This window comes from Pelodiscus sinensis, chromosome 1 (genome assembly GCF_052426305.1).
Source record: "Pelodiscus sinensis isolate ZL-2025 chromosome 1, ASM5242630v1, whole genome shotgun sequence".
In the NCBI taxonomy this organism is placed as follows: Eukaryota; Metazoa; Chordata; order Testudines; family Trionychidae; genus Pelodiscus; species Pelodiscus sinensis.
Window position 1 is genome coordinate 356,230,805 of NC_143052.1, and position 17,950 is coordinate 356,248,754.

Genomic DNA, 17,950 nt, shown 5'->3' on the forward strand with positions numbered 1-17,950 from the left:
GTGTCCTGCACCTCTCTCACCTCACCATCTGCAGCAGCATCCCACGCTGAGAACCAGCACAGGGCTGTGCACTGGTTATATCACAGCTCTGGGCAGTCCCAGTGGGGTTCACTCAGCCTCTATGGGAGAAGCGGCATCTGGATGTAACCAGGGTGGAGAACAAAGACTTTCTTGTCAGTTACTCTCCCGTGACTCCTTCCATGTCTTGACGTCTGGGCTATTTATCCAGCGTTGGGAGTAAACAGCAATTAAGGGACCTTTACTAAGGAAGATGAGAACTCCTGGGTTCTGGGCTGAGTCAGAGGAATTGGCTGCTCTGTGTACTTGTGTAAAATGTAAAAATTATTGTTGGCTACTAAGAATACTAGGGATAACACCAAGATCTCCATAGGGTTAGGGTTGCAAACAGAATATTAGGAATATTAAAAAAGGGAAAGAGAATAAGGCAGAGAATATCTTATTGCCTTTATTTAAAACCATGGTACGCCCACATCTTGAAGACTGCATGCAGATGAGGTCATCTTATCTCAAAAAAAGAAATATTGTTATTGAAAAAGGTTAAAAAAAGGCAATCAAAAATGTGTACGGGTTTGGAACGGGTCCCATATGCAGAGAGGTTAATGACTGGGAATTTTCAGCTTAGAAAAGAGGAGACTAAGAGGGGATATGATAGAGGTCTATAAAATCATGACTGGTGTGGAAAAAGTGAATAAGGAAAAGCTATCTGCTTAAACGAAGCACACGAGATCTTTTATAGGGGAAAAGACAGTATGCTGTATTTATTGAGAATACAACAGTTGCATATGCTTTTCAATCACTTACCCACACAAACACCATGCATACACAGTCCCACTAGACAATGTCATAGCTGCCAGTCCAGAGTCTGTATCAATCTAGTGGCCAGCCAGATTGATCACAGAAGGGAAGCAGGACCTTTGTTGGTCAATCGATCTGATGCTCTTCTGGAGTTGGTGGCAAGACAAACCCAAAACTCCATAGCAAGGCACCCTGCTTTTATAATCCTTTTCTCTGTTGATGTCTATGGATCCCTCTCTGTCAGCCTTTGACCGGAATGTTATCTTGTTGATGTCAATCATCCTGTCCTGGATTTAATCCGTTGTTTTCAGGGGTGCCCGCCCTTCACCTTTAGAGCCATCAATTCTGCCAGTCTGATCAATTCTTGACTGTGGGTATGTACTGATGGTTTTTCTGACGCCGATATGTTTCTTCGCAGCCAGTCTTTTACAGTTTGTCTTCACCCCACATTCTCCCCCTTCTCTCTTGACCATCTGGCTCTCACGATGACCTTCACACCGTATTTCATTCATACAAACAGTCTTTCACAGAGTTACAAACAGCAACGTTTTATATTAAACAAAAGCAAACAGCATTGTAAATTGCCTTTATTAAAACACTTCACACTGACGGCTCAGGTCTTCAACACGCCTCTAATCTTATTGACATAGACACAATACGAGATCCTGTCTCTTTAATTACTAAACTTTAGAACAAGGAAATATAGAAGATATATATGTAACTAAAGGATTTGACTTACTACAATATTAACTATGATTATATATATTACCTTACATTACTACATTACTAAACCTAAAATACAAATGTAAAAAAGAATAAAACCTTCAATTCTAACAGTTCCCATAACATAAACAATAGGGGTCACCACATGAAATTTATCAATAGCAGGCTAAAAACAAACAGAAGAAAGTTTTCCTTCATTCGGCGCACAGTTAACCTGTGGAACTCCTTGCCAGAGGATGCTGTGAAGACCAGGACTTAATAAGTTTTAAAAAAGAGCTAGATAGATTCATGGAGTTAGGTCCATCAATGGCTATTAGCCAGGATGGATGAGAATGGTGTCCCTACTCTCTGTTTGTCAGAGGCTGGGAATGGGTGACAAGGGAGGAATCACTGGATGATTCCCTGTTCTGTTCACTCCCTCTGGGGGCATCTGGCATTGGCCACTGTCGGCAGACAGGACTCTGGACTGGATGGACCTTTGGTCTGACCCAGAATGGCCGTTTTTATATTCTTATGTCTCTTGTACCATGTAAATGCGCAGGCAGGACAGGTAGAAAGTGAACATACAGTTCTGGAGACAGATGAGTGTGGGGCGTGAAAATCACTTTCTACAGGCACATGGGCTGGCACTAAGTGACCAGTGATTCTCATCAGTGATTCTCATCAGTAGCAATCATGACACTTAGCAAAAGAAAGTCACTACGAACCAAATCTCATTGTAAACTGAGGCACAGATTTGGCCACAGTCACACAGAGATTCAGTAGCAGGGTGACAGAATCAGCAGTCCTAACTTCCCTCCCATAACCACGGTCTGTCTGCCATGCCAAGGGTTTAATTGATGACCTCTTTGGCATGGTCTGGGTGTTGGGTGGGAAGCCGAGGAAAGGCTGGAAGAGGGAACCTGAGTTTTTCTCTCAAGGTGAACGTGAGGTTTTCAGAAATAGCTGGAGATTGTGCTTTCCCACTTCCGGGAGGAGTGAATCCTGGGAAACTAGTTTCAGAAACCTCCCAAACCACCACAACCCCTGTCCAGTGGAGCTATCAGGTTATCACACACAGTTGCAGAAATGCAAAGAGCCATGTATACTTTCAACGTGTGAAATAGGTAAAAGTTTCACCTGCAGAGAAAAGTGAGGCCCGTCCTTTGAAAAACTCCTCAGAGAGGCGAGAGGGTGAAGGGTCCCTTTTGTGCAGAACTTTCCTGGCGTATGCACCACCCTGGTGGAATTGACTTTAGGACAGATATTCAGGGGGTAGCCGAGTTCGTCTGTGACAGAAATAATCAACAAATGGTCTGGTAGCACTATAGACTAACAAAACATGTGGATCTGCACGTGGCTGTCTTGTCACAGGCCAGCGCCACAAGCCAAATACACAGGGAAGGATTGGAATCCCCGTTCATCCACACATTCAATTCACATGCTAATGGACTCAATCGTGATATGGGCTGGCTAGGACATGACCTACTTCATAACCACTGAAGATGCTAATAGCTCTGTGAGTGGTAGCCTTCCTGTCGTAGCATCTATCTATTGACTTTGATCTGCTTAGGTTTGAGTACCAATTCTCCACATACTTAATGATGCCCTGTCTCACACACCCTGTCTTATTACCTTTTTTTTTTCTTTTTCTCCCCCCTCTCCTTCCCTCTCCTATTTATTTCGAGTTTTCATATCCCCTAGTCATAACTCCAGTCATGAAACAATAGTAAAGAATAAAATTGTGAAGCATGTAGAAGAACATAATTTGTTGGACAAAAGTCAACATGGTTTCTGTAAAGGGAAATCCTGTCTTACTAATCTATTAGGGTATGTCTACACTACCCTCCTAATTCGAAACAGGAGGGTAATGTAGGCATACTGCAATTGCAAATGAAGCCCGGGATTTGAATTTCCCGGGCTTCATTTGCATAAGCGGAGCTCCGCCATTTTTAAATCCCCGCTCGTTCGAACCCCGTGCCGCGCAGAATGAGGAGTAACGGTAGTTCGAACTAGGAAGCCTAGTTCGAACTACCTAGTTCATGCCCCGTGTAGCAGCGCTGCACGGGGTTCGAACGAGCGGCGGTTTAAAAATGGCGGAGCCCCGCTTATGCAAATGAAGCCCGGGAAATTCAAATCCCGGGCTTCATTTGCAAGTGCGGTATGCCTACATTAGCCTCCTATTTCGAATTAGGAGGGTAGTGTAGACATACCCTTAGAGTTCTTTGAAGGGCTTAACAAGCATGCGGATAAGGAGGATCCAGTAGATATAGTATACTTAGATATTCAGAAAGCCTTTGACAAGGACCCTCACCAAAGGCTCTTGTGTAAATTACATGGCCATGGGGTAAGAGGGAAGGTCCTTTCTTGGATTGAGAACTGGTTAAAAGACAGGAAACAAAGGGTAGAAATAAATGGTAAATTTTCAGATTGGAGAGGGGTAACTAGTGGTGTACCCCAAGGGTCAGTCCTGGGACCAATCCTTTTCAACTTATTCATAAATGATCTGGAGAAAGGGGTAAGCGGTGAGGTGGTAAAATTTGCAGATGATACAAAACTGTTTAGAATAGTCAAGGCAGAAGCAGACTGTGAGGGACTCCAAGAGGATCTCACCAAACTGAGTGATTGAGCAACAAAATGGAAAATGAAATTGAATGTGTAAAGTAATGCACATCAGGAAAAATAACCCCAACTATACGTACAGTATGATGGGGGCAAATTTGGCTACAACAAATCAGGAAAGAGATCTTGGAGTTGTCGTGGACAGTTCTCTGAAAACTTCCATGCAGTGTGCAGTGGTGGTCAAAAAGGCAAATAGGATGCCTGGAATTATTAAGAAAGGGATAGAAAATAAGACACAGAATATCTTACTGCCCCTGTATAAAACTATGGTAGCCCACATCTTGAATACTGTGTACAGATGTGGTCTCCTCACCTCAAAAAAGATATTTTGGCCTTGGAAAGGGTTCAGAAAAGGGCAACTAAAATGATTAGGGGTTTGGAACGGGTCGCATATGAGGAGAGGTTAAAACGACTGGGACTTTTCAGTTTAGAGAAGAGGAGACTGAGGGGGGATATGATAGAGGTCTATAAAATCATGAGTGATGTGGAGAGGGCGGATAAAGAAAAGTTATTTCTTAGTTCCCTAAATAGAAGAACTAGAGGACACCAAATGAAATTAATGGGGAGCAGGTTTAAAACTAATAAAAGAAAGTTCTTCACACAGCGTGTAGTCAACCTGTGGAACTCCTTGCCAGAGGAGGCTGTGAAGGCTAGGACTATAACAGAGTTTAAAGAGAAGCTAGATAATTTCATGGAGGTTAGGTCCATAAAAGGCTATTAGCCAGGGGATAAAATGGTGTCCTTGGCCTCTGTTTGTCAGAGGCTGGAAAGAGATGGTAGAAGACAAATCGCTTGATCGTGTCTTCGGTCCACCCTCTCTGGCGCACCTGGTGTTGGCCACTGTTGGCAGACAGGATACTGGGCTAGAAGGACCTTTGGTCTGACCCAGTACGGCCGTTCTTATGTTCATATGTTCTTATGTCATCTGAAGAAGTGGGCTGTGCCCACAAAAGCTCATGATCCCATCAACATGTTTTGTAAGTCTATAAAGTGCTACCAGACCATTTGTTGGTTTTTTTTATAGAAAGGATGTATGTCCTCGCTCCCACTGTCGTCATCCAGAGGCCTGCCTGAAAGGGCTCCCCTTCCACTCTCCTGCGTCAGCCTCGAAAAAGCTGGACTCAGAATTCATGGGGATTTTACCCGATCTTGTTGGAAATCATAGGACAGGGCCTAGGTTGCCCTCATTCTGAGGTGCTCTCCTTGCTCTGGACACGTCTCTGCTCAGGCAAGTACAATTCATGAAACAGCAACCCTCTGAAAGTACCAAACGGGAAAGGCTAAAGGGAAACACGTCATCTCACCCGGTAGCAGCAGGACACCACGAACACCCATCACTGGGATGTCAGGGCAGGTCCCAGTGTGGCCCTCGCATGTACCTGCCCCCTGTTCAGCCCCTGGCTGTGCTGTGGAGATGCCATGGAGCTTGGGCAGTGGCCACATGAGTGTCAGGGACCTTTCTCCCAAGGGACCTGCCCCAGTGCGATTCCCCTACAAGTCCTGTTGCCTGATCGGGTCCCCCTGTGCTGTCCCAGGACCTCCCCGTGGGGCACTCCTCTTGATACTGGCTGCCACCTATACATTGCGCTGTTGATCGCTACTCATTGAGTGCAACGATCCAGCCACCTTTCTTTCCACCTTATCGTCCATTCACCCAAGCCGTACTTCTTTAATGTGCTAGAAAGAATCCTGTGGGAGACCGTTGTGATGGGGTGTGGTCACAGAAGACTCCTTTGGATTGTTCCCCGATGTGCTGCACATGCCACTGACACCTCTCTTCTTGACCTCTGCATCTTCCCACCATCCTGTCCTTCCGGGCCAGGTTCTCTGGTCTCCCCCAGACAAGACACAGAGTTGGTGTTACCACCTCCCTAAAGAGCAATGCTCACCCTAAACCACTTCCACTCTGGGAGGATGCGGTTCTAGGGCTTAACTCCCAGGAAACCAACCCTGAAAAGGGATCAAAACCTAAAATAAACCCATCCTTCTCTGAGTAAAAGCTTTACGCAAAGAAAGCTCATGAGGATGTTTGTCCTCTTTATCTTTGAGAGAGAGACAGACACACTGGTTGTCACACTCCCGCAGGTAATAATTATTTACACGGAGCCTGAGAATAAATGGAAGGGTTTTTTAACACAAAAAGGAGGTTTAAAATGGTTACAAGAGAAAACAGACAGATTAAGTTATTAAAAATCAAAATGAAAAGAAAATGCATAGCTAGTCCTAATTCACTAAAATCGTATTGAAAGTAGATTCTTTTCCGAAAGAGCTGTTCTTATTGAGGCTAGTCTATAGGTCAAAATTGATCTTTTTTACTTGGATTTCCAGCCCTCTTTAGAATGCTCTTTGTATTTTAGTGCGCCAGGCCGTTCCCCAGACCAACTGAAAACAAAGACCTGATAACTTCCTCTTGCTTAAATAGTCTTCACCCATGGTGGGAATCTTTCTCCATTCTCCATCCATGGAAAACTGTCTCCGACTGGAATCCAAGTACCACGTGGTATGGTCATAGTGAACTTACAGGGCAAACAAGGCTGTTTACACGTTGTTGAGTTGATCACCCGGTCATTAAGGTTTCCAAAGCATCAGTAATGGCTCTGATTAGCACATTTCAAACAACAAACAGTCTCATAGTTCATAAATGTCACTTTACATATAAGAATGATGCACACACCAAAATAGGATCCAGCAGATGGTAACATTACAACTGGTAGGTTACATGAGTTGTTTTGTCTATAGCATCCCTGAGTGAAACATAGTTATATTTATAAGCCAATTTTCATAAAGTGGGGGGGACAGTCACAGCCGTATCAAAAACTTAGCTAAAGCTAAGGTATGTATCAAGGATCATCCCCCTCCAAGGAGGAATAAGTGTCTTCCCCCTACTTTATTCTTTCCAGTTTCCCCCCACTCTTTCTCTCCACTCGACTCAGTATTCTCAGCACAGTATTCCTCTTAGAGGGCCCATGAAGGTTCATCCTCATGGTTCCTTCACCTGCTAGCTGGTTTGCTGTTACATTTGACGTCTTTGGCTAGCTGTTCTTCACATTCTCTTTTGGCCTTCCTAATGTTCCCTTCATACTTCATTTGCCAGAGTTTATGTCCCTTTCCATTTTCCTCACTCGAATTTAACATCCACTCTTTCAAGGATGCATTTTTAACGCGCTTTGCTTCTTTTGCTTTGTAGTTCAGCTACGGTGGCACTTTTTCGGTTATATTGCCATGTCTATTAGCATGGTGAGACCTTTATTTTGAGCCGCTATTATGGTGTCTTTAAGAAGCTACCCTGCTGTTTGCAGGGATTTCACTTTTCAGAGTGTGCTTTGTAATAACTCTTCAACTAACATCCTCCTTTTAGTGTTGTTCCCCTTTACAAAATTAGACACTCCCATGTTGTGATGCTGTAGTGCTTTTCCTGCCACAGGGTTGTTAATGTTAATTATATTATAAAACGTAAAAAACAATGACTAGTCCTGCAACACCTTAGAAACTAACAAAAGAATCATGAGCTTCTGTGGGCACAACCCACTTCTTCAGACGAATGGAGTTAAGGGGTCCAGGTTGCAAAATAAATAGCAGAGAAAAAGAGGGGATGGGAAGAGAAAGAGAAGGAAAAAATGGGAAAAAATTGCCAATTAGAGTGTCCATGCTAAATGAAGCTGACAGAATGGGTTCTAAGTACCCTTAAGTACCCAGTGCTTGGCTATTTATATCATTAGGATGTGGAATGTACTGCATAAGCCAAGTAAAGTCTTTGTTTAAACCTCTACTGCAGGTATCAAACCTGTCAATGAGATTAAGTTCTGCGGCTTCCCTTTCAAGCTGGTTTTTGAAATTGGCTTGTAATAATATGGTAACTTTGAGCTCTTTTAATGGGTGCCGGGGCAAGTTAAAATGTTCCCTGACAGGGTTGAGTGTTGCATTTTCAAATATCTGAGTTGTGTCCATTAAAACTTTGTCATAGAGACTGTCTAATTTTGGCCAATATACATGGCACAAGAGAATTGCTAGCACTTGATGGCATAGAACATATTAGAATCACTGCTACCAGGTGGTTTTCACTATGTTCTTCATTTGGACCACTGTCTGAAGGGTAATAGATGGGGCAGGAAAAGAGGCCTCTGTGACAACCACTTGAGTAAATTATGAATTAATATGATACTGGGGAGGCCACATCTGGAGTATTGCTCCCAATACTGGGCATTACATTACAGAAAGGATGTGGACACACTGGAGAAAATCCAGTGGAGGGCAACAAAAATGATTAGGGGGCTGAAGCACATGACATAAGAGGAGAGTCTGAGGGATTTTGTCTCCTTTAGTTTATAGAAGAGAAGAGTGAGGGGGAACTTGATAGGAGCCTTCAACCAACTCAAGGGGTGTTCCAAAGAGGATGGAGAAAGGCTATTCTTAGTGGTGACAGATGACAGAATGAGGAGCAATAGCCTTAAATTGCAGTGAGCGAAGGTCTTTGTTGGATATTAGGGGGAGAAAACTATTTCACCAGGCGAGTGGGGAAGCATTGCAATGGGTTACCTAGGGAGTGGGTGGAATCTCCATCCCTAGAGGTTTTTCAGTCCTGGCTTGACAAATTGCTGACTGGGATGATTGAGTTGGGTTGGTGCTGCTTTGGGCAGGGGGCTGGACTCGATGACCTCTTGAGGTCTCTTCCAACCCTAGGAATCTATGATTCTATGAATGAGTTGTACAAAGACTGATTCTTCAGTTTGTCAAACTGACGCAGCACGGTGAGGTGAGGACAGAGTTAAATGTCTCTCTGAAGGTGAGGTGAGTGATTTTGGGAAGAGGGCCCAGCACCATATCACCAGCCAGCTCTTCTCAGATCTCAGTCTCAGAATGAGAGCAACAGGGGAAAACTTTAGGTCCTTTTTGAGTAAAGAGCCGGAACAGCCTGTTGCGAATCTGTTTGGTCCTCGCCCCATAGATGATGGGGTTAAGCATGGGGGGCATCAAGACATATAAGTTGGAAATGAGAACATGGAAATGCAGGGCCACATTCTGACCAAATCGGGACATGAGGGAAATGAAAAGACCAGGGATGTAAAAGGCTAAGATGGCACAAAGGTGGGAACCACAGGTCCCAAAAGTCTTGAGCCGGGTATCTTTTGTGGGGAGTCTGAAGATGGCCTTGAGGATCTGGCTATAGGAAATGGCAATAAAACTCACATCCAGACCCCTCATACAGAATAGCACAAAGAGGCCGTAGTAACTACTCACACGAATATCAGAACAGGCCAGATTCACCACGCCTATGTGTGAGCAGTATGGCTCAGGGATAATATTGGTTCTGCAATATGGCCACTGCCTTGCCAGGAGGGGATAGGGCAGCACAAGCATGGCACCACGCAGCAGCACGGCCAGGCTGATTTTGGCCACCATGTGATTTGTCAGGATGGTGGAATGTCTCAGTGGATGGCAGATGGCCACGTAGCGATCCAACGCCATGGCCACGAAGATCCCAGACTCTATTATTGAGAAGCTGTGAATGAAGTACATCTGGGTGAGGCAGGCACTGAAATCGATCTCCCTGGAATTGAACCAGAAGATTGCCAATGTCTTGGGAAGGATGGATGAAGATAGGACCAGGTCGCTGACAGCCAGCATGCAGAGGAAATAGTACATGGGCTCATGGAGGCTCGGCTCCATCTTCACAACAGACAGGATGGTGAAGTTCCCCAAGACAGCTATGGTGAACATGGTGGTGAAAGGGATGGAGATCCAGACATGGGCCGTCTCCAGGCCAGGGATGCCCAGCAGGATGAAGGTGGAGGGGTTGGTGAAGTTATTTGTGTTGGACATGAAGAGAGGAGAAGGGGTCCAATTGTGTCCCTGGTATGTTCTTCTGACTTCTCATATGCACCAAGGTTCTCAGGTGATGGTCATAGTAGAAATGCCTGGATGGAGAGACAGTGTTAATATAACACCCCATATGTGTCACCATCTGCAGGCAGAGCCAAACCTGGGACTTGTAGAGCTTAGTTTAGGAGCCTTCCCAGCTTGAGCTATAAAGCCACCTGTTACATATGCACTACCAGAAGTTGTTCTCATGGTTGAGAAAGATTGATCACCCATGGAAAAAATATCATTGCGACTATTCAGAGGAATGAGTTATGATTAGCCTACTAAGGCCGATTGCGTGATTCTCCATATGTTAATAAAACCTATGTGATGAGGGAAAACATAATCATGGAATCATAGAATACTAAGACTGGAAGGGACCTCGAGAGGTCATCGAGTCCAGTCCCCTGCCCCCATGGCAGGACCAAATACTGTCTAGACCATCCCTGATAGTCATTTATCTAACCTACTCTTAAATATCTCCAGAGATGGGGATTCCACAACCTCCCTGGGCAATTTATTCCAGTGTTTCACCACCCTGACAGTTAGGAACTTTTTCCCAATGTCCAACCTAAACCTCCCTCGCTGCAGTTTAAGCCCATTGCTTCTTGTCCTATCCCCAGAGGCCAAGATGAACAAGTTTTCTCCCTCCTCTCTATGACTCCCTTTTATATAGCTGAAAACTGCTATCATGTACCCCCTCAGTCTTCTCTTTTCTAAACTAAACAAACCCAATTATTTCAGTCTTCCTTCATAGGTCATGTTCTCTAGACCTTTCATCATTCTCGTTGCTCTTCTCTGGACCCTCTCCAATTTCTACACATCGTTCTTGAAATGCGGTCCCCAGAACTGGACACAATACTCCAACTGAGGCCTAACTAGGGCTGAGTAGAGCGGAAGAATGACGTCTCGTGTCTTGCTCACAACACACCGGTTAATGCATCCCAGAATCAGATTTGCTTTTTTTGCAACAGCATCACACTGCTGACTCATATTCAGTGTGTGGTGCACTATAACCCCTAGATTCCTTTCTGCCATGCTCCTTCCTAGATAGTCGCTTCCCATTCTGTATGTGTGAAACTGATTGTTCCTTCCTAATTGGAGCACTTTGCATTTGTCTTTATTAAACTTCATCCTGTTTACCTCAGACCATTTCTCCAATTTGTCCAGATCATTTTGAATTATGACCCTATTAATAGGCACCAGAAGGAAACACAGGTGTGGATCCTGGTTATCCATCTTTGTTCTTTAAGACACTAAAACCCAGGTTAGCAAGTCTATGCTATAGGGAGTTCCCCATTCACCCAGTTGCTAAAAACTTGGGAGTGGGAAAATACCAAATGTTTGCCAAAATATACGTCCGGGGGAGACCTCCCAACCAGAACCCCCCTCGGGTAATGGTCTGGGCATCTTGCTGGCAGCTCAATAGAAACAGGTGTTGATTTGAAACTGTGTCTAAAACAAAAAATATTCAGGTGCAAATGGAATAGGATGGAGAATTACCAAGCTTTTGGTCACCCAGTCACTCTAAAGGACATAGCAGATAGAAAGAGGGCTTTCGAGATGCACTGTGAAAATGGTAGAGGTTGTCATATGAAGACAGATTGAAAAGAGACAAGAGAGCAGGAGTATGATAGAGAAGACCAAAACAAAAGAACAGAAGTGATTATCTTCTCATGGAGAAATAGAGAGCAATTCCCAAACTGTAATATCTCCTGACACTCAGGCTGTGTCTAGACTGGCCAGTTTTTCCGGAAAATCAGCTGCTTTTCCAGAAAAACTTGCCAGCTGTCTACACTGGCTGCTTGAATTTCCGCAAAAGCACTGACTTCCTACTGTAAGAAATCAGTGCTTTTTGGGAAATACTATGCTGCTCCCATTCGGGCAAAAGTCTTTTTCCGAAAGACTTTTGCGCAAAAGGGCCAGTGTAGACAGTAGAGATTTGTTTTCCGCAAAAAAGCCCCGATCACGAAAATGGCGATCGGGGCTTTTTTGCGGAAAAGCACATCTAGATTGGCCATGGACGCTTTTCCGCAAAAAGTGCTTTTGCGGAAAAGCATCCTGCCAATCTAGATGGTCTTTTCCGAAAATGGAAAACTTTTCCGTTAAAAGCATTTCCGGAAAATCATGCCAGTCTAGACGTAGCCTTAGGGTAGATCTACACTAGCAGATAAGTTAGAATTAAGATATACAACTTCAGCTGCGTTAACTGCGTAGCTGAAGTCAAAGTATTTTAACTCAAATTTTGGCATTGTCCACGCTGCAGAAATTTGAAGGGAGCAAACTCTCCCTTCGACTTCCCTTAATCCTGGCAGAATAAAGACTATTGGTGCCTACGGGAGTGTCCCTCTCAATTGGAATTAGTGTATCTTCACTAGATCCACGAAATAGAACCCTGGAATATCGACTGTGGTTGCTTTGATCTTATCTGCCATACCCTTAGTGCTTCAAAAAAGCTGATTCCCCAAAGCTGAGGAAAATCATCAGCAAAGTTGATTGGGAAGCAAACAATTAGACAGAAAAATGAGAACACAAACTGTTAGCTCTTTAAGAAGTGTTTATTAGAACACTTCAATTCTACAATGCAACAATTCAACACTACTACAATTACTAAACTAAATATCTACAATTCAACAGTAAAACATAGAGAATGTTGAACAAAGGACGGCTTCAGTCCCAAAGGACAGGCTGCATTGGGGGAGACACAATATAATCATGTCCACAGCAAGCAATAAAAATGGGAAGTAATGAAACTTGATAAGGGATATGAAAGTCAGGGAAAATTCCATGCTTAGCAGAGCCAAGGATACCCCAAATAAGATTATTAAGTATCTTAAGAACACAATAACCTATGAAAGAAGTAAATCAGGCATTTCTGTATACTGTGTCTCATAACACACAATCAAGGGAGCAGTCAATTGTGCTGTAATTCTGAACAGACAGCACTGAAGATAAGCGGTTCACATAAAGCCTATTTTGCCTGTTGAATGCCTGGCCTATTGGTGCAAGTGGATAGGATGTTGTTGGTGATTTTGCTTCTGGCTGATTTCTTTTATGAAAGTTTCAGGCATCACGGCGCAGCCAATTAAGCCAGGGGAGGAGATGTCTGGCTCATGCAGTACAATGCTTTGAAGTGTTTCAGAGGGGAGCCCCAGCACCTCCTGGCTTCCCCGCAGATAAAATATAGGTATTAGCCCCCTATGGACAGCAGTGTCTGCGCCTTCACACAGAGCTAGCTCCTGAGGTCTTTACTCAGGTCTTCCTCCAAGGGACCTTTTGCCCCAGTGAGGTCTGAGTAAACTCTGAGCCATGGCCAGAGAATATTGTCTGGTCCTGTAGAGCTACTAAAACCTTTCATACTAAAGGATCCACTTTGCAGCTGAAATGCAGCTGCCTTAATGCCAGAGGCCATCCGCAAGGAGGGACACTTCGTCCAATAACACTGGAGTAAAACTCACCCCAGGACCCCAGAACGTTTAGTGTCTGTGCAAAGCAGAAAGGACCCAAATTAACCGGCTATCCCACTATGCACACGGTGCACTGGGGAGTGAGGAGCAAGAGATACCTGTGAATCCCGATGCTGAAATAACTTCCCTGGGACTCTCCCGTCCTGCACCTCTCTCAGCCCAGCGTCTGCTGCAGCCTCCCACGCCGAGAGCCGGCACAGGGCTGTGCACTGGTTATAAACATCTCTGAGCCGTCCCTGGGGGGTTCTCTCAGCCTCTGGGGGAGAAGCGGCATCTGGATGTAAACAGGCTGGGAACAGAGACTTTCTAGCCAGTGACTCTCCAGCGACTCTTTCATGTTTGGGCTTCTGGGCTATTTCTCCAGCTCTAGGAGTAAACAGCAACTAAGGAAGCTTCCCAACGGGAGAGGAGAACTCCTGGGCTCTGGGCTGAGTCCGAGGAATTGGCTGTGCGGGGTGTTTGGAGCTCTGTGATTGACAGGAGCTGGGTTTGGGCCCCTAGGAGCCCAGCAGAACGTTGCACCTTTCCCACGGCAGGGCTGGAGGCAGGGGACAGAGTGACCATGATGCAATTCGGGCTTTGTCTGAACTCGCACTTTGTCAGTTAGAGGTGTGAAAAAAACACCCCGGGCCAACCGTAGTGCTGCTGGGGATGGCACGGGGTCCGCTGGAGCAGATCCTTCTAGAGGAAGAGGGGAAATCATGCTGGTAGGAGAGCTCTCTCCCATGGGCACAGGGGTGCTACTTGCAGATGTTCAGAGGCAGGGCTGTGCCGCTGTCAGGTCTGTAGGGCGGACACAGCCGCCGTCAGAGCGATCCGGTTATTCCAAACGGCTGCAGACATGTAAGGAGCCTTGTGGACTTCAAAAGAGCGAAACGTTCAACCGGCAAAAGTTTGACCTTCAAAGAAAAACGAGGTGAGTCCTTTGAACAACTCCGCGGGGAGGCGGGAGGGTGAAGGGGACTTTCCTGGCATAGACACCACCCTGATGGATCTGAGTCCTCGCTCCTGTTGCCTTTCCCCCGAGGCCTGCCTCACCTTGAAGGCTTCCCTTGCACTCTGCTGTGTGGCAGGCTAGACTCAGGTGGTTTTACCCCAACCATCTTGGGTCTCCCAGGACAGGCCTTGGGTGTCTCTCCCTGCTCTGGACACATCTCTGAGCCCCTGATCGTTGTGTATAGGTCAGGCCAGGACAGTTCAGGCTGGACAGTGTGAACCAGCACTCTGGGATTGTTGAGAGTAACAACAACATGGGGATTTCACTCCATTCTTTTCCCTGTATTTTATTACATCATTGGCATCTATGGGTATGAAGTGGAACATGGTTTCCAGGTCTGACGAGAGCCTCACGGGTCTTCTGATCATGAGCCTTTTTCCTACTTTAGGCTGTGCCGTTAGTTGTGTTGAGAGCACTTTTGCTGCCTGTCTTTGGCCTCTCATCCACCCTATGAGCCAGTCATCGAAACTGGTCACCTCCTGCTTAGAAAAGTCTCTTAATACATCTCTGGAAATGTCCTTAAGTTAGCCACCTGTATAGCTCTGTTCCAAAAATGCAATCTCACAGCCTTTGCACTTGGCTTTTGAAGACACACGAATGTTCCTTTTATGACATCAGGCAGTATATAAACTGGATCAAACACTGAAGTGGAGAAATGGTTTGAGGTAAACAGGATGAAGTTTAATAAGGACAAATGCAAAGTGCTTCACTTAGAACGGAACAATCGGTCTGACACATGCAGAATGGGAAGTTATTGTCTAGGAAGGAGTACTGCCGAAAGGGATTTAGGGATCACAGTGGATGACAAGTTAAACATGAGACAAAAAAAGGAAACATGAATCTGGGCTGCATTAACAGGAGTGTTGCGAGCAAGACATAAGAAGTCATTTTTCCACTCTACTCTGTGCTGTTTCTGCCTCAGCTGGAGTATTGTGTCCAGTTCTGGGCACCACAATTCAAGAAAGATGTGGAGAAACTGGAGAAAGTCCAGAGAAGAGCAACAAGAGTGATTAAAGGTCTAGAAAACATGACCCATGAAGGAAGACAATATGAACTAGACTTGGTGGCTACGTCTAGACAGGCATGATTTTCCGAAAATGCTTTTAACAGAAAAGTTTTTCCGCAAAAGCAGCTGCTTTTCTGGAAAAGCATTTGTGGAAAAGAGCGTCTAGATTGGCACGGACGCTTTTGCAGAAAAGCACTTTTTGCGGAAAAGCTTCTGTGCCAATCTGGACACTCTTTTGCGCAAAAAAGCCCCGATCGCCATTTTCGCGATCGGGGCTTTTTTGCGAAAAACAAATCTGAGCTGTCTGCACTGGCCGTTTTGCGCAAAACAAATCTGAGTTGTCTACACTGGCCGTTTTGCGCAAATCATCTGCACAAAAGGACTTTAACACCCACTCTTTCAAGGACTTTTAACTCTTGTTGCATCTTTTGCTTTGTAGTTCAGTTATGGTGGCACTTTTTTGGTTCTCCCTCTGTCAAATAACATGCTGGATACCTTTATTTTGAGCCTCTATTATGATGTCTTTAAGAAACTTCCATGCAGCTAGCAGGGATTTCACAGTTGCCCCTATGTCTTTTAATGGTCCTTCAATTAGCTTCCTCCTTTTACTGTATTTCCCCCTTGCAAAATTCAAGGCTGCCCTGTTGTGACTCTGTCGTGCTTTTCCAGTCAGAAGGATGTTTATGTTAATTATATGATAGTCATTACCACCAGGTGGTTTTAGCCATTTTCTTCGCTTGGACCATTGTTTGGGCCTATCTAGAAATACATGGGGTAGACAAAGGGACCTCAGGGCTCCCTTGACCAGCAACTGGAAAAGTGGCAACCCCATGAGATAATGAGTTGTACAAAGACTGATTCTTCAGTTTGTCACAGTGACAAAGCACAGTAATGTCAGGACAGGGTTAAACATTTTTCTTAGTGCCCAGTCAGAGACGGGTGACACCCACTTGATGATTGTCTCTTCTGTTCACTCCCTCTGGGGTACCTGGCATTGGTCTCTGTTGGAAGACAAGATACCAGGCAAGGTGGACCTTTCATTGTTCCCAGTATGTTTCCCATTATGTAGGGAAGAGGCCCCAGCACCATGTCACCAACCACCTCTTCACTTATCTCAGTCTCAGATCCAGTGCACCAACGGCAAATTTAGGTCCATTTTTGAGCAAAGATCCGGGGCAGTCTGTTCCGAATCTGTTTGGTCCTAACCCCATAGATGATGGGATTTAGCATGGGGGGCATCAAGAGATACAAGTTGGAAATGAGAACGTGGAAATGCAGAGCCACATTCTGTCCAAATCGGTTCATGAGGGAAATGAAAAGACCAGGGATATAAAAGGCTAAAATGACACAGAGGTGAGTTCCACAGGTCCCAAAAGTCTTGAGCCGGGCATCCTTTGTGGGCAGTCTGAAGATGGCCCTGAGGATCCAGGTATAGGATAGGGCAATAAAAATCACATCTAGACCCAACACGCAGAGTAGCACAAAGAGGCCATAGTAACTACTCACACGAATGTCAGCACAGGCCAGGTTCACTACAGCTATATGTGCACAATATGGCTCAGGGATTATGTTGGTTCTGCAATATGGCCACTGCCTTGCCAGGAAGGGATAGGGCAGCACAATTACTGCTCCACGCAGCACGATGGCCAGGCCAGTTTTGGCCACCATGCAGTTTGTCAGGATAGTGGAATGCCTCAGGGGATCACAAATGGCCACGTAGCGATCAAACGCCATGGCCACAAAGATTCCAGACTCTGTTGTCAAGAAGCAGTGAATGAAGAACATCTGGGCGAGGCAGGCACTGAAATCGATCTCCCTGGAATTGAACCAGAAGATTGCCAATGCCTTGGGAAGGATGGATGTGCATAGGACCAGGTCGGTGATAGCCAACATGCAGATGAAATAGTACATGGGCTCATGGAGGCTAGGCTCTGTCTTCACAACGAATAGGATTGTGAAGTTCCCCAAGATGGCCATGGCATACATGGTGCAGAAGGGGATGGAGAGCCAGACATGGGCTGTCTCCAGGCCAGGAATGCCCAAAAGGATGAAGGTGGAGGGGTTGGTGAAGTTATTTGTGCTGTAATCCGACATCAAAAGAGGAGAAGGTGTCCAGCTCTGAAGCCGAACGACGTCACCCGTATGTTCCCCTGACTTCTGCTATGTACCAAGGTTCTCAGGTGACGGGCAGAGTAGAAATGCCTGGATGGAGAGACAGTGTTAGAACATCACACTATATGCACTACCAGAAGCTGTTCTCATGATTGAAAATCATTGGTCACACACTGAAAAATATCATTTTGACAATTCAGGGAAATGAGTTATGATCAACCCACTAATGCCAGTCCCATGTGTTAGGATTTGCCATGTGTCAATAGTCCCTATATGTTGTGCTGAGGGTAACTTTAATGGGAACCAAAAGAAACACTGGTGTGGATTCTGTTCCCTACTGCAGTGAAACCCAGGTTAGAGAGTCCGTGC

General features: G+C 45.2%; 1 protein-coding gene and 1 pseudogene across 1 annotated transcript; both read right to left on the minus strand.

Annotated features, from left to right (window-relative positions):
* Positions 1 to 8,862: 8,862 nt before the first annotated feature.
* On the minus strand, positions 8,863 to 9,960 carry LOC142830743 (olfactory receptor 52R1-like; annotated as a pseudogene).
* Positions 9,961 to 16,615: 6,655 nt separating this feature from the next.
* LOC142827535 (olfactory receptor 52E4-like) lies at positions 16,616 to 17,563 on the minus strand. Its single transcript, XM_075923141.2, has one exon. The coding sequence runs from the start codon at positions 17,561 to 17,563 to the stop codon at positions 16,616 to 16,618; it is 948 nt and encodes a 315-aa protein (XP_075779256.2).
* Positions 17,564 to 17,950: the final 387 nt, after the last annotated feature.

What these genes read in the sequence shown, in the direction of transcription:
- LOC142827535 (XM_075923141.2), bottom strand. Translation starts at nt 17,563, where the DNA reads ATGTCGGATTACAGCACAAATAACTTCACCAACCCCTCCACCTTCATC.